This window comes from Chamaea fasciata, unplaced genomic scaffold (assembly GCF_029207755.1).
Source record: "Chamaea fasciata isolate MVZ Bird 193981 ecotype frontalis unplaced genomic scaffold, bChaFas1.0.hap1 SCAF_1, whole genome shotgun sequence".
Taxonomy (NCBI): Eukaryota; Metazoa; Chordata; class Aves; order Passeriformes; family Sylviidae; genus Chamaea; species Chamaea fasciata.
Genome location: NW_027094086.1, coordinates 108,361,066 through 108,375,536, shown reverse-complemented (window position 1 = coordinate 108,375,536; position 14,471 = coordinate 108,361,066). Strand labels below are relative to the sequence as shown.

Sequence of the window (14,471 nt, the reverse complement as noted above, 5' to 3'; positions counted from 1 at the left end):
GGTAGGGCAAAAGATATACTGCCAGAGTAAGTTTTTGCGCTGGTGGGAAGGATAAACAAAAGGTTCTGTCATGTACCTTCTTCATCTTGGGGTTTGGTATAGTCTATAGTCTCTTCTACATAGTCACTTTTAAGGTAAAATAATATTTTTTGGCTCTTTATGTTGTGACAGTGATTTACATAATGACCAATAGATTCCTGTGACTTTTATATGAAGTATTTAATTTTTCTATGTTTTAGAACACTTTGCAAGAAATCAGTGAATCACTAGGGAGTTATTTGAATTTTTTTTGTCTTTTGTTGGGACAGAAGCATTCCTGTATCAGAGAGGAGCAAATTAGACTGTTCAGATGTGAATTGTCACCATGTTTCAAGGTGATTGAAGAAGTAAGATGAAAGAAATTTTAGTTGGGATTTATATCTTCTACTGTTCTGTAAGAAGAGTAAAATGAAGTGTAAACATAGTTTTTACAATATTGAAATAGAGCAGGTTTGGAACTGAAAGTACAAAAAAGGATGAGGTGTGTGGGTAGCTGTAAACCTTAACTATATCTACAGCAAATATAACATATCTTATGTTCATGTTTGAGAAGAATTAGGATGTATAGATGGAAGTTAAAGGAAGGGGCAGATGAGTTACACCATGAAATCACTGTGAGAGGACACCTTGTGAGGTGCTAACATTGTATATATTCCTCCACTTGCAAAGCTGTAGATATCCCAATGTTTGTAGAATCACAGAGACTAAGCACTGAATCCAAGGGGCTTTTTCATGTGTATCTTTTTACACTTGCAGAGATGTTCTGCCAGATTATGTGTTCTGGTTAGTGTAAAATGCCTCTAATGATTTGTAAGTGACTTTTTGAATGGCTACATTTTTAGTAACTCTTCCTATTTGTGTGTTTGATATACCACATAGGACTCTCTCCTATGTGTTTGGAGAAAGGTCTGACAGAAATCCTGGGCAGACAGTTCCTATTTGTTTTAATATACCTAAGATATTATGCGAAGGAAAATAATAATTTTATCAACAATTTTCTTTATTTATAATGCTTTCCAGCCAGCTGCCTTTCTGAAGAGAATGTGCTGTGAATTTGGAACACAAATTTGTGTTGTGACGTTTGGCTTTATCCTAGTGTTTTATTGTGATGCTCCAGATAGGGCTGACTAGAGACCAATGCATAATGTAATAGGTAAAACAATAGGCAAGCCTTATAGCAGCTTTATTGAGCTGATAAACTGTTTTTAATTTACTGAATTTTCTTTGTAATTGTTCTTTAGTGAACAGCATATCTCTTACCAGAATAGATCATCTAAAACCTTTCTCTTACATCCAGAAAGTAAGCTAGATACAGAGAGGAGAAATGACCCTTTAAATCTGGAGACAGTTGCATTCATAATATCACTATATAACTCTGGAATAATCTTAAACCCAGCAGAGATACTGGATACTCATTGACTCATACTGTTGAATTGCGGTGGAAGTATTTTAGTTAGATGTCTTCAGTTGTCCGACAGAAAAGTTTCTTCAAAATTAAGACTCAGAAATCCTAAATTGCTAGCACAGGAAGCAGAAATCAGTTGGATAACTATTGAAAATATTTAATATACTCAAATTCTCCTTTGGGAAGTGTTTGATTTGAGAAATATAAAGAGCGTATAGTAAAATGCACATAATTCCTGGTTAATGGTTTGTCTTCAGCAGCTGCAGCTAAAGCCTGTAACAGCATTTATATTGCTTTAGATGATAATGTGTTTATGATAATGATAATCAGTATAAGGCAATTTTTCAGTGTACATCACATAAAGGATTAGTCAGATGATAAAACTATACTGTTTCATGGCAACACTGCACTGAAAAATGCTTTTGTTTAGTTTGGTGATGATGCTGGTTTTGGCTGGGTTAGTGTTCATTTTCTTCATGGCAACTACTATAAATCTGTGCTGAAAACAGCCCCCTGGGCCTCATGAGCATAGGGACTGCCCCGGGGCCAGCATCGCAAAGGCCTTGCTCTGGAGAGTAGTCCTTCCTTTGTTTTGCAGCAAAGTTTGGGGCAGGGTCTAGAGTGCAAGTCTTATGAGGAGGAGCTGAGAGAACTGAGGTTGTTTAGCCTGGAGGAAAGGAGGCTCAGGGGAGACCTCACCGCTCTCTGTAACCACCTGAAAGGAGGCTGTAGTGAAGCAGGGGTTGGTCTTCCCCCTCCCAGGTAATGAGTGATAGGACAAGAAAAAATTGTCTTAAGTTGTGCCATTGGAGATTCAGATTTGATATCAGAAAAAATTTTTTCACTAATAGTTCTGACAGTAAAATCCTATTCCTACTGGTAAACTTTGTGTTATCTGTCCTTGGAAGTGGTTTTGGAGCTGATAAAACTGTGGCATGTGAGGAACATAAGTTTCATCATTATTCATCTGACTGGGAGAAGAGGGGCATGGGACAGGGAAAGGAGGGAAGTGAAAGAGTAATGGAAGGAGGAGCAGGAAAAGAGGAAGTGGAAGGGAAGGCAAGCTTATTTTAGCTGTACTGGTGTTACCAAAATGGTTTTCCTTATGTTTTTCTTCCAGTTTGTGCACAGGTACCAAAAAAAAAAAAAAGGCAACAGAAGTAGGCACATGCTAAAACCCCTTTTTATTGCAAGCAATGATGGTGCCTCGGGGCTGGGAACATGAGAAGTATCCTGTGTTGCAAGTCTTGATTCCTGGAATGCAATCTTAAGACTACCTACCTATTTGTTTTTACTGTTTACAGACCCTATTGGCTTTGGCCACGATACCAGCAGTTTCCATTGACTTCTGAGCATTTGTCCATACAATCCCCCATGCATGTCCCTTTAATGCCTGTTGATTAGCTGAGTTCACACAGTCTGGTTGCAGGTTTCTTTTTGTACCTCTTTTCAAAAGTCTCTCCTTACTCAAAGAGTATGGAAGTATTATATTTTTAATTCTAAATAAGAGTGGAGAAACAGCTGATCCCAACTGGTCAAAGGGATCTTCCATACCACGTGGCCTCATGGGGAAAAGAAGAAAGGAAGGGTAGGGAAGACATTAGGAATGATGGCACCTGTCCTCCCAAGTAACCATTGCATATGATGGGGCCTTTTGTTCCTGGAGATGGCTAAACGCCTATCTGCCCATGGGAAGTGGTGAATGAATTCCTTGTTTTGTTTTGCTTGTGCAGATTTTGAGTTCTGTGGATGAAAGGTATTGATATATAATAAGAAATGTAGTTTTGAAGTGAATTCATTGTTCCACAACATTGAGACAATTCATCTGTTAGTCTTTTTTCCTACCTGTTCCGTGGCAGTCAGTTACATACCTTTGGTTCTTCCACGTGTGATAAAGCTGGAGAAGATATGAGATATTTAGGCTGAAGTAGCACTTGTTTATTTACACCATGCAAATTGATTTCTTTTGCTAATGACACTGAGTTTTCTAGTCTTCTTTTCTCCTTCATTTGCGGAGGCAGGCTACCTGTTTTTCCGGGGAGGGATACAACCTGAGGTTTTATTGAGACGTTTCATTTCACCCTTTTCTGAACTAGCAGTAATTTCTGATTAATCTCACTGAATTGTTCTTTTTGTATCTAAGTGGTTTCTTTGTGTCTAAATGGTTTCTGGATTGAACTTCTCTTTCCAAAAGAATTTATTTGAACCTCTTGTTTTCTACTGTCTGCAGAGATGGACACTTGTGGAAAGATAGGGTAGTATTCCCTACACATTTCAGAGTCTGCAGAAATGTAACTATGCACAACAGCATAACCTCTGAGCAGAATCTTTGTTTCCTGTGCCCACCTCCCATATTTATTAAATTTTCAAATCTTATATGTGTCCTGAAAGGAAAAACTTTGCCTGGAAACCTACTACGGTCTCACATCTAGCATGGCCTGTTTGCCTTATAGATCCTAAGACTGATCTAGAAAAGTAGTGAGGAAAGGAACTGTAAAGCTTGGTGCTCAGTCAGATGGGACAACATGGAAATGGAAGGCAGGAGGGAACAATGATATAAGTCAGTGATTTCAGGAAAAAAACCCAGCAAGCTGGTATCAAATTAAAAAGAAAAAGTGATGGAAGGCAAAAAATAGAGATTGACTGTCCAATTAGCATGATATGCCATCTGATGTTACATCTCTATAAAATAAACAATATATCAAGTATCCTTTAAAAATCTTCATTTTCTGTTAGCAGAGATTGACTACTAACAATAATAATAAATAATAGTAAAACTAATAGTCCTTGGTTTCTTGGGGTAAATGGATTGTATATCTCCTCAGAGTATGCATGACCTTCTTTAGTTTCATGAAGGTTGTAATTTTCTGTGAACTTAGTCTCCTTTCTTCATGTTGACTATCCTGTTAAGAGAATAGTTCTTATTCTTTTTAGTAGACCTCATTCCTGTTCCTGTCACTCCAGACTGTTAGCTCTGGAATTTTCCCTTTTTTGCTCCACTCTTTCACATTTTTTTGCAGAAAACTTGAATTGTCTTGCTTTTTTAGTGTAAAACCTCACTGAAAGCCATATCTTGCAATACATAGACTTGAATATATTCTTTTTAAACCAAATCTTTGCTTCATTGACAGTGGTTTACTCTTCATTATATTTAGCTTATTTATACTAACATCTACATATTTTTGCATGTTTTGTTGAGTGCAAGACAAAAGTGCACAAAATGAATTGAATAAATGTATTTCTATAGTCCTGGTTTTGCCCACTGGAGAGAACACTGAGATTCATCAGGGAATAAAAGTAACTGATGAATTGTTCTACGTATGACTGAAGAATTTGTCGAAGGAAAACAGAGATTCTAATGCTTTGCTGCTGACACAATTTATATCTGCACAGTTTTCTTGAGACAATGTTTACTTGAACTGAACTATCAGGGAAAAGATAGTTGTGCATATTTTTAGAAAATCTTCATGTGAAAGACAATTTTGTGGATAAAAGAACAACATAAAGGAGAGATCTCATGTATCTTTCCTCTCTCAGAAAAAATAAACCTTGTTTCTATCCTTCTCAAATGTGATTAAGTAATAGAATATGCTTTTATAAAAGAAAAGAGCCTCCTTCTCCCAAAGAAATAAAACCACTCATGTTGATGTCTATTTGGCCCATTTTAAGTAAAACTTAAGCAGGTCTAAGTGTATTTCCATAAGAATCAGATGATTGTTAAATCATGGAAGTGTCTTCTTAAAAAAAAAAAAAAATTAATTCAAGCTCTGATATTCTGTCACTTTTTTTAAAAGCTAAACATTTTTTGAATAAAAATTACTTGTTTGTCTGGAAAGGCTGGAAGGCCATTGTTTTAAAATTCAAACTTTTATATAAAAAAAGTTTAAAGCTTTTAAAAGTAAAATTCTATTTGTAGCACAATGTCAGGTTTTTAAGTAGTTCTTTTCTAACAGACAAATCAAAATTCCTGTAATTTAATGCAATTTACGGACATTGCAATAATAAAAGATATCTTCATGGTCTCTAAGAAATGCACCTGAATGTGTTGCATCTGGACTATTGCACAGGTGAAAAGTAGTTATTCAATGGGTCTTTTAATTTCTCTCTCTCTCTTTGTCTCTGTGGAACAAGTTAGGAAGGATAGGAATAATCATGTATTGTTTAGAGACATAATTCTGTAAAATGTATTCTTTGGTAATTTTTCCTTAGTTGAGTAAATGTTTTTGATGGAAAGATGTATTTCATAGTAGTACTGTTAGGAACATTTGAGGCAGCGTAAATAAGTAATTTTCATAGTTCTGTAAAAGAGCATTGATTATCAGAAGTGTATTTAAGAAGATAGTACTGAAGTACATGCTTAAAATCCAGATCATGGATTTCCCTCCCCAGTGATTGATGGTTCTTTGCACAGGACCTGGAGGGAGTTTGAATGTGAAACAAAGATGTCAACAGTATGGCCCTAAAGGGAAGTCTGGCCCTTCTGTCTATTCAAATAAGCATTTTAAAATTTTGCCTGAAGCATTCTGTTACAGGTGTATTACTAAAGCAATCTCTTGTAAGTTAGCCAGTGGCTAATAAATCAGTTACCATTTCACTGTGAGAAGTGTCATTCTGCAGAATGGCACAGCCACAGAGCACTTACCAGTTGGAATGCATGTATTGGATTTGTATTTAGAAATCATGAACACCATATTTCTAGAGAAAGGATGTAAAACCAGTTTGGGCTTTTATCTCTTTCAACATGGCCATTCCAACTAGTGCTAACATTTTAATAGGCTGCAGTGTGATCTATGCACTATGATTTTTCTGGACTGAAAGATTGATCCCTTATTAAATTGACTTTAATTATCCTTACTTTTGGAACTCTTATGTGTTGAAAATTAGTGTCTTTAGTCTTTCACTTATATTGCACATATTGATTTCATATTTCAAAATAAAGTGGATTGTAAAATTAGTCTCTCTAAGTTTTCAGAAAGATTCACTCCGTAGGTTAGCATCACATATTCATTTAAACTAGTAGAGTTGTGCTTACTTAAAGTAAGTTAAGGGTTTCTTTCCTTGACTCAGTAATTTGTGTTGGTTTTAGAGTTGATTAAAATAGAAGTCTGAAATTTCAATAAAATTGCAGAGTCAAAACTAATGTATTGTCTTGATTGTAGCTACAGATAGCATTAATGTCTGGTTCAATAGTTTTTTTGAGATATTGTGTTATTTTCTTTGGTATGAGAGTTAATGTTTTGCACTTGTTTAACTGTAGACTCATGATGTATATTGAAAGAGACAGCAGAAAGACCATGCCAGGAAAAGAGCAGCAAGGTGGCAGTGAATACCTGTCAAAATGCCTGGATCTTCTCATCTATCACATTGTGAGGGAGCTGCCAGGAATTCTAGGTAAATTCAGTTTGTTAACCAAACAGATCTTACCTTTGATTCCTCTGTCAAGAAACAGATATCTCCTTATATATACAGACAGAAAGACTGTATTTTCTGATTACATAAAGTTTGCATCATAATTTTCCTGAAATTTTTTAGATATGTCACGAGCAGATATTTTGTGTGGGAATGCATGCTTTTCTGTGTGAATGTTTTGTGTTTGTGGAATGGTAAGCCTCACCAGCTCAGTCAGGAATGACGCCCTGAGGTACAAGAAGTTTTGTCAGTGCTCTAAAGATAGTGTAAAATCTATAAACATTGTACAATCTGAGAGCAAATTTGCCCCATAAGGTAGAGGCCTGGGAGAGATGCAACAGGGCATATCTCCGAGTACATGTTAATTGCTTATGCTGAAATTTATATGTTAAGGATTTGCTACAGGCAATTTTTCTAGAAAATTTCAGCCTAGATACTTCAGTGGTTTTAGATGCCTGAAATTGATTTGCTGATGCACATGAGGTTTATTTTCATGAAATTATTTTCTGATGAGATGATACCTGATGTATCTTCTTTCATCTTCTCTACATTATCACTAGGATATTGAAAATGTAATGGTAGCACTGCAAAGGTTAGTAGACCTAAATGTCATGCAGCTATTTTTAAAGAAACTTTACTTCCTCTGCTAATGCAAATTTTTGCCTTGCTGCAAACGCCTAATCCCTTTTATCTAACTAAATATCAGGTTTGCATATTGGCTACAAATCAGGATGGAAGCCTCAGACTATAGATGTTTGAAGCACAAATTCAGCTCCTCCTCTTTATATATACTATATGCAACTGATACAGTAGGCTCTGATATTTCCTCAGAATCTGGAAGTTTCAAATACATACTTCCAATCATAGTACGTAGTACATCAGTTGCTTAGACATGTAGTTACTACTGATTTATAATTTCAATGCATATTTGAGAACTGTTATTAAGCATGATTTCTACACTTTGTTTTCTTTTCCTAGCTGGATCTGTATGTTGATTGTTTTCTGTAATCTAAAGTTATCTCTGTGTATTTGTCCATATTTATCAGAAGTCTTTTTCTTGCTGTATGATGTAGGAGCACGTACTGCTTGAGGTGGTAAAAGCCATGGGCACCTAAGAATAATAATCAGATTGGAAAATTTGAACAGTGAAAAGCAGTTTAAATGTTGATTTAGAATTAATCCTAGCTGACTTTTTTAATAGGCATTCATGTAAACTCCTTACTGATCCCATCTTCTTCCACCAGATGTAGCTATAAACCAAATAGATTAACAAGTTGTAGAAATTGACATTAAAGATACAATTGAACAAAAGAAATACATTGTTAGTCTTCTGGTTAATTTAAAAAGTTTTTGGTTGTTGTAAATAAGAATATTATTAAATTCTTTAATATTAATTTATTTTATTAAATTAAGTAATTTTGTTTCTGCACTTACGATTTTTAACCTATTTTTAGGAAGTAGATATAAAATCTATATCATGTTAAAATTAAAGGTAACCATATCAATCTATTTATCAAGTGCAAAATTGCCAAATGTGATGGTTATGTATTTTTAAAAATATAGAGGTTGTTCGATAAATCAGTTACTCACCACAAGAGGCCTTGTTGAATTACAGTATTGTGTGTAATTCAAAACAAAAAGTTATTGATGAAAAAAGTATTGTGTTTTATGTCTTTGAAGAGTTTTAAGCAACACTTTCTTTACAAGTGAATGAGTCAAATCTTTAAGGCCTACTTTCGTGCCAGGCTCTGTCATTTCTGCTTTTATTGAAAAATGAACTCCATGGGAACAGAAGAAAAGCATTGGTATTATTCAACATGATTAAACTCTGACTTACTCTGAAAAGAAAGGCCTTTTCTGGACTGAAAAACTATATAAAATATGGAGTCCCATTCTTTACTTGCTTAACATATATGGTAAATGTGAATTCCCATTTACAGTTTTGAGCAACTTTTTAGGGGGGAAAATATAACAGGTGCTTTTTCAAGACAGCATTTGGCTTCTGGTATTTTCAGGTTATAGGGACAGAATTTTCCTTCTTTTTGTATGAGCTAACTTTTCTCATGCTGCTTCTGTTCTTTATCCCATGCAAAAGAGGTCTTGGGTTTTGTAGACAATAAGAAGCATACCACAAATTTAGCATAATGTTCCTTGATTTTTGAATGTCTCTTCTGGGTCTGAAGTATAATTTTCACTATTGCAATTAAAATTTCGTTAGCTTATTATTGTGTCTGAGATTTGTCAAAGAGGCAACTAAATTCTCTCATTGATCTGTTGCTATCTCTTTTATGAGAATTACTGTGGCTTTAGATCACTTGTGTCACAGTTAAATCTGTGCATGAGAATGTGTGTGTGCGTGGCTGGTGGAAGGATCTCTTTTTGGAGGGAATGTTTGGGGATTTTTTCCTATTGAACTGTGCTGCAGGGGAAACATACTGCTTCAACATTATGTCAGCCACTAATCTTGCTTCATTTAGTTCTTGGTTAGGTGACAGTCATGAGAATTTCACTTTTTACTTCACTGGAAATAGAACTGAATCACCATCATTTAGCCAGTATAAGTCCACTCTGCCAAGAGGGGTAATTTTATCTTTACTTCAACACTCACCTTAGATTTCTGTTCTCACTGTTTTGCCAGAGGTCACCTTTGCCTGTCCCTGTAGCCAGAGTAGGGAATTGACCTGGTTGAAGACTGAGCTAGGATCAGTCTGGATTTATCATGAACACTACTTCTGGCGGACAGAGAAGATAAGAGTGAACAGATGCTACTGGAACAGAGATGTTTTATATGTAATTTGCTCTTGTTAAGTGATATTTTTATGTTGGATCAGCCTGAAATGCTGTTTTCTGTAGGTGACATTCTCAGTGCCCTAACTAATGTCTCTGGACGTAAACACCCATCAACAGTTCAGGCCAAACAGCTGAAGATGTGCCTTCCTATGATGCCTGTAGTGCTTCATCTTGTGACATCCCAGGTAGATTTTTTTTTTCCCCACAAAATTTATTACACAGAGGACAAACTCTTACAGTTTCCCAAAATTTAATTTTTGTCAGTCACGATCAGAATGAGTAAAATAGAGGTTTTGTTAATGCATAGGGATATGTTGATGAATATTCCAGCAAAAAAGCAGCATTTAAAAAATGTACATTATATAACAACTGTAATGACAGAAGCAAATACATATTTTGTCCTCTTTTTTGTTTTTTAACATGTGAAATAATTATTTCACTTTTTCCGTTCATTAGATATGAATTTAATGTAATTTTTTTTAACTTTGGCTAATTTCAAATAGGTATTTCGTCCCCAGATAGTCACAAAGGAATTTCTTTTCAACTGTGGCATCTTACTTGTGAGTATAAAATAGAAGATAAGTATTTTTGCAAGGTATACCTATGCATAAAATTTTGGAAATTACTTTAATGAAGTAAAATTACATTAAATTTCTAAACTGGCAAGAGAAGTTTATTCTGAATGTATATTTTAAGCTTTGGTTGTATTCAAAACTTTATATATAATCAGAAAATATTTTCTGTAGTAATCTATTTATTCAAAGGGAAACTCTGTCCATATTTGATAAACTGAGAATTTCCTGTGGGCCTTCTTTCTGAATAGAAAAGTTTAGCTCTAAATTACATAGAATAGTCTCTCTGGAATTTCATGCTAGTGTTTTATGAGCAGAAATAAATGAGAAATTATAATTTATCTATATTTAATGTACTGTTTCTTCTTGTCACCTTTTTCTTCTTGCTAGTACTTCTAAACTGTATGTAACTGATGGAAATCTATGGAGATCAGATACTGAACTCATGTTGACATTTACAACCTATTTCTGATTTTACCCATAGAAAATGAACTTTTTAGCTGTGCCGTTGGATAGTACAGGAGAATTGAAGTAGTAGTTCTAACATAATGATATGAAATTATAATAATTATATAATAATAATAATGATATCATATGATGATCACAATTATTTATGCTAAATGAGAAAAAAAAGAATATTCTAAACTGCATATCAGAGTTAAGCCTGTGCTTTTAAGTGCATGAGTTCACAAATGACAACTAGGTATGTATCTCCAAATAGCATGAAGAAATGGTTTGCTACAAACAATTAGATTCAAGTTTTGTTTTCAGATTTCCTTCTCTCTCTTTTGACTCTTTATTCCAAGGTAATGTGCTTTAGTTTAGCTCTACTAAAATATTTGTGTAAAAATTAGCATTAGAATGATGAAAAAAAAGTTGAAACTGTAGATGTTGAATTACAAAGCCATTTCTCCCTTTGAAGCATTTGTAACTAGGCAGTAGATTTATTAGTAGTTTTCAATCAACCTTCTAGAAGGTGAAATTCCTCTGTCAACAGTATAGGTACAGCAGACCGGGTACAATGAAAGTTTTCTTTTGATGTTACTCCAGCTCTTTGAACTACTGACTGAGGACATCAGGCTAGTTATACTAGCACAGCTTTCCTCTCAAATCAGGGAGGAGCACGTTACTCAATGTTTCCTGTGTCTTGTCCTGTCTCCATTGAAAAAGGCAATTCAGGAACTTACATACACTGTTTAAATTTACGCATGAAAAAAGGAGGGACAGTACTATATCTGAAAAATTAATAGGAAATGTTAATCCATTTTGTGCAACTGTGTTATGATATGACTAATATAATTACATCTGGAAGAGTAACTATTTGTTCTATCAGGCAGCAATCTACTCTGCAAATTTGTGTTTAGCAACATTCCCACTGACATCTATAAACGGACATTCGATCATCACCTTGTACTTTATCAAAATAGTGTGCAGTAACTGCACATGTGCAGTCCCATAGACTTTAGCGAGGCAGTCTGTTTTGTTCTTTTTTTTTTTTCCTGATTTATTCAATAGTCTTGTTCTTAACAATAAGAAATTATGCAGAGTGGAAAGATGTGTGCTTGAGATCTGGACAGAAAAGAAGAGCTATATTCCTGTAGCAGTTGTTCATTGAGACTTTTTTTGTGCTGCTTTGAAGTTACTTCCATCATCACTGTAATTTTCAGTAGTGTTGAGCAAAGAAATTGAGAGGTAAGAGAGGTAGTCGGGACAGTCCTTTCATGTTTTGTGCTATGAACAGAAATACATGGAGGACACGCCGTGCCCCAAAGGCACAGCTAATAGCAGGCTCCTGGTGGTGTGCACAGGGCACAGACTCACCTGTAGTGAAATAGGCGTACACCATTTCTCTCCGTTGCTTGAGAAACCCCAGAAAGTTGCATTTCTTTAAATCACACATCTTTTTGCTGTGTTTCTAATAAAGAATTAATAAGCATTAGTATCCCGAACAATTTTTGCACCAACTGTTTTGATGTTTCCAAATTTGTCTTGAGACTATGTTTGTGTGAAACTGCCTAAAAATGAGCAAACAAAATAATTTGCTCTCTTCCAAATCACGTTAATTAGATAATACCTAGTAATTTTCTTCAAATGATCAGGAAGATAACTTTTCTTATAGAAGCACTTGTTTTTTATGGCTCCTTCTGAGGTGCTTTTAAATAATGAAATATATGATTGGTTTCTAACTCTACTTTTAATTAGAGAAGAATCCTTCAGATGTTTCTTACATATTGTGAAAAAGATAACCCAAGTAGAAACTTCTTCCAATGTAATATGTAATAAGGAAATTTTAATTGGTAGTGAAATATAAAACAATGCCATTTTCCTAAGTACTACAATAGTAAAAAAGAGCATACTACACATTTTCCTGAGAGTTTTCCTTCCTTAGCAAGTCTTAATAACATCGTTTACATCCCGATTAAATAAACAGCTCTGCATAGAAATGAAAGCAAAAGAACAGTGAGTCTAATTACACAATATTTACTTAATCCAGATCATTAATATTTTATTGATCCTGTTCCTCAATATGATGACTAATTTAGGTGATTTTTAATAGAAAGTTACATATCCCTTTTTGTACGTTCTCCTGAGTGTAACTGCATCCATGGCGTGTATTGTATGCATGGAGATCAAAAAGATGGTACAAGTAACAGAAAATGTGGTCATTTTAGTGAGTTATTTTGACGTAGCCACATCCAAGGTAGTTCAAAGTCTTCTAAGAAAGAAAACTGTTACAGTTAACTTCACTGTTAACAGAAAACTGTTGCAGTTTTCTCTTAACAGTGAAGACGTTTAATTACTGTCTATATAGCTAGACATGTTATGATTTCTGATACTAGTCAGAGCAGTAATCCTTACTGTACTCCACGTTTAAGGCTCCAACAGTATTACAGACTTGCAAAATTGTAATAGCTAGATCATTGGTACTTTCAGTTTTAGTTAATTATTATGAAAGTTTGTCCCAATGTAGGTGCAATAATATTTTGTATTTACACAGTTTTTTCAAATAATTTCTTGTTGTAATTATTCACTGATTATGTTTTTTAATTTTTTCCCAAAGTGTTTTAACATAAATGCTGCTTCTTTTGTAGGAGTTCATCAGATCAATAGATTCAGGAGAAACCAAGTTGGATAGAGCAATAGGTGGGGTAACCTATGATATTACAGTACTTTTAGACACAGGTATTCGAACTACTGAATTTTATGAAGGAAAATGATTACTTTTACCAACAGGGCAAGCTGCATCAGAAGAATTCATTAAGACTACTTTATTGACCTTTGAAGCAGTAACAAAGCATCCCAGCTTGCTGATGACCCATCGCTTGACTGTAAGTCTGACAGCAGTTTAAATAGCTGTAGGCTAATAGGCCTAATTCCATTTATAAATAGAAAGTTTTGAAAATTTAGGCGAAGTTTAAAATAAAGTTTCAAATGTATTGTGGTTCTGTTTCACAGGAAAAATAATTATTTTTTATAGAAAATTTTCAAAGAAGCAGCAAGGCATTCAGTTTACTGTATTTAGTTGAGAAATTGGAGGGAGAATGGAGGAGGACTTAACAGTCTAGGCATAGTAGTCTTGATTCTGTGTTTCTTCTGCTTCAGTGCAAGTATGTAGCTATATATTAGTGATATTGTCGCCACTATTTATGCTTTTTACATAAACATAGGCTTTTAACAACAACAAGGCTTGGAAACACCACCTCTGAGGATTGATCCTGTTCTGTAATGTGAGAGGGGTAGTAGATATCAGTAGACATCATATCTACTGATGAGATCATCAGTAGCAGTTACGGTGTTGGGGTTTTTCTGTTGCTGTTTGCTTACTTGCTTTTTTTAAGTCTGACAGATTTCTTACTTAAAAATTTCATTGGAATTACCAAACATTCTGTAAGCTTTTTACATCACTGAGATTTTTCTTTGAAGTTCTTGGTTAAAACATTCTACTGTGAGCTAATCTAGTTGAAGGCAGAAAAATTACGTTGTGAAACAGTTGTCAACAAATAAGGTCTGAACGGTTGCATCAGTGTTTGACAAGTCATCGTGACCTGTACCAATACTTTTTTGTGCTTGAACTTTCATGAAAATACAATCCACCATACTCACTGAGATGACCATTTGATTCAAACTGAATCTTATGTGTTTGTATTGGAATTTAGTTAAGGGCATGCACTCAATATAGCATTTATATCAAGAAAGACATCAGCAAATAAATAAGAATGAGGAGTGTTAGGGATTGTTCTGGATAAGAACGGGTG

At 34.7% G+C, this 14,471-nt stretch overlaps 1 protein-coding gene across 10 annotated transcripts in view; it reads left to right on the top strand.

Annotated features, from left to right (window-relative positions):
- The window catches only part of ULK4 (unc-51 like kinase 4), a 215,276-nt gene that overhangs the window by 60,838 nt on the left and 139,967 nt on the right, over positions 1-14,471 (top strand). For all 10 annotated transcript variants that reach the window (XR_010722489.1, XR_010722490.1, XR_010722491.1 and 7 more), the window contains 5 exons: positions 6,702-6,835; positions 9,707-9,828; positions 10,147-10,203; positions 13,308-13,359; positions 13,450-13,544. Coding sequence is in view for 7 of the 10 variants with exons in the window: in XM_066192922.1 (XP_066049019.1) it covers positions 6,702-6,835; positions 9,707-9,828; positions 10,147-10,203; positions 13,308-13,359; positions 13,450-13,544 (460 nt within the window). In the remaining 3 variants the exon portion in view is untranslated. The remainder of the gene's footprint in view (positions 1-6,701; positions 6,836-9,706; positions 9,829-10,146; positions 10,204-13,307; positions 13,360-13,449; positions 13,545-14,471) is intronic.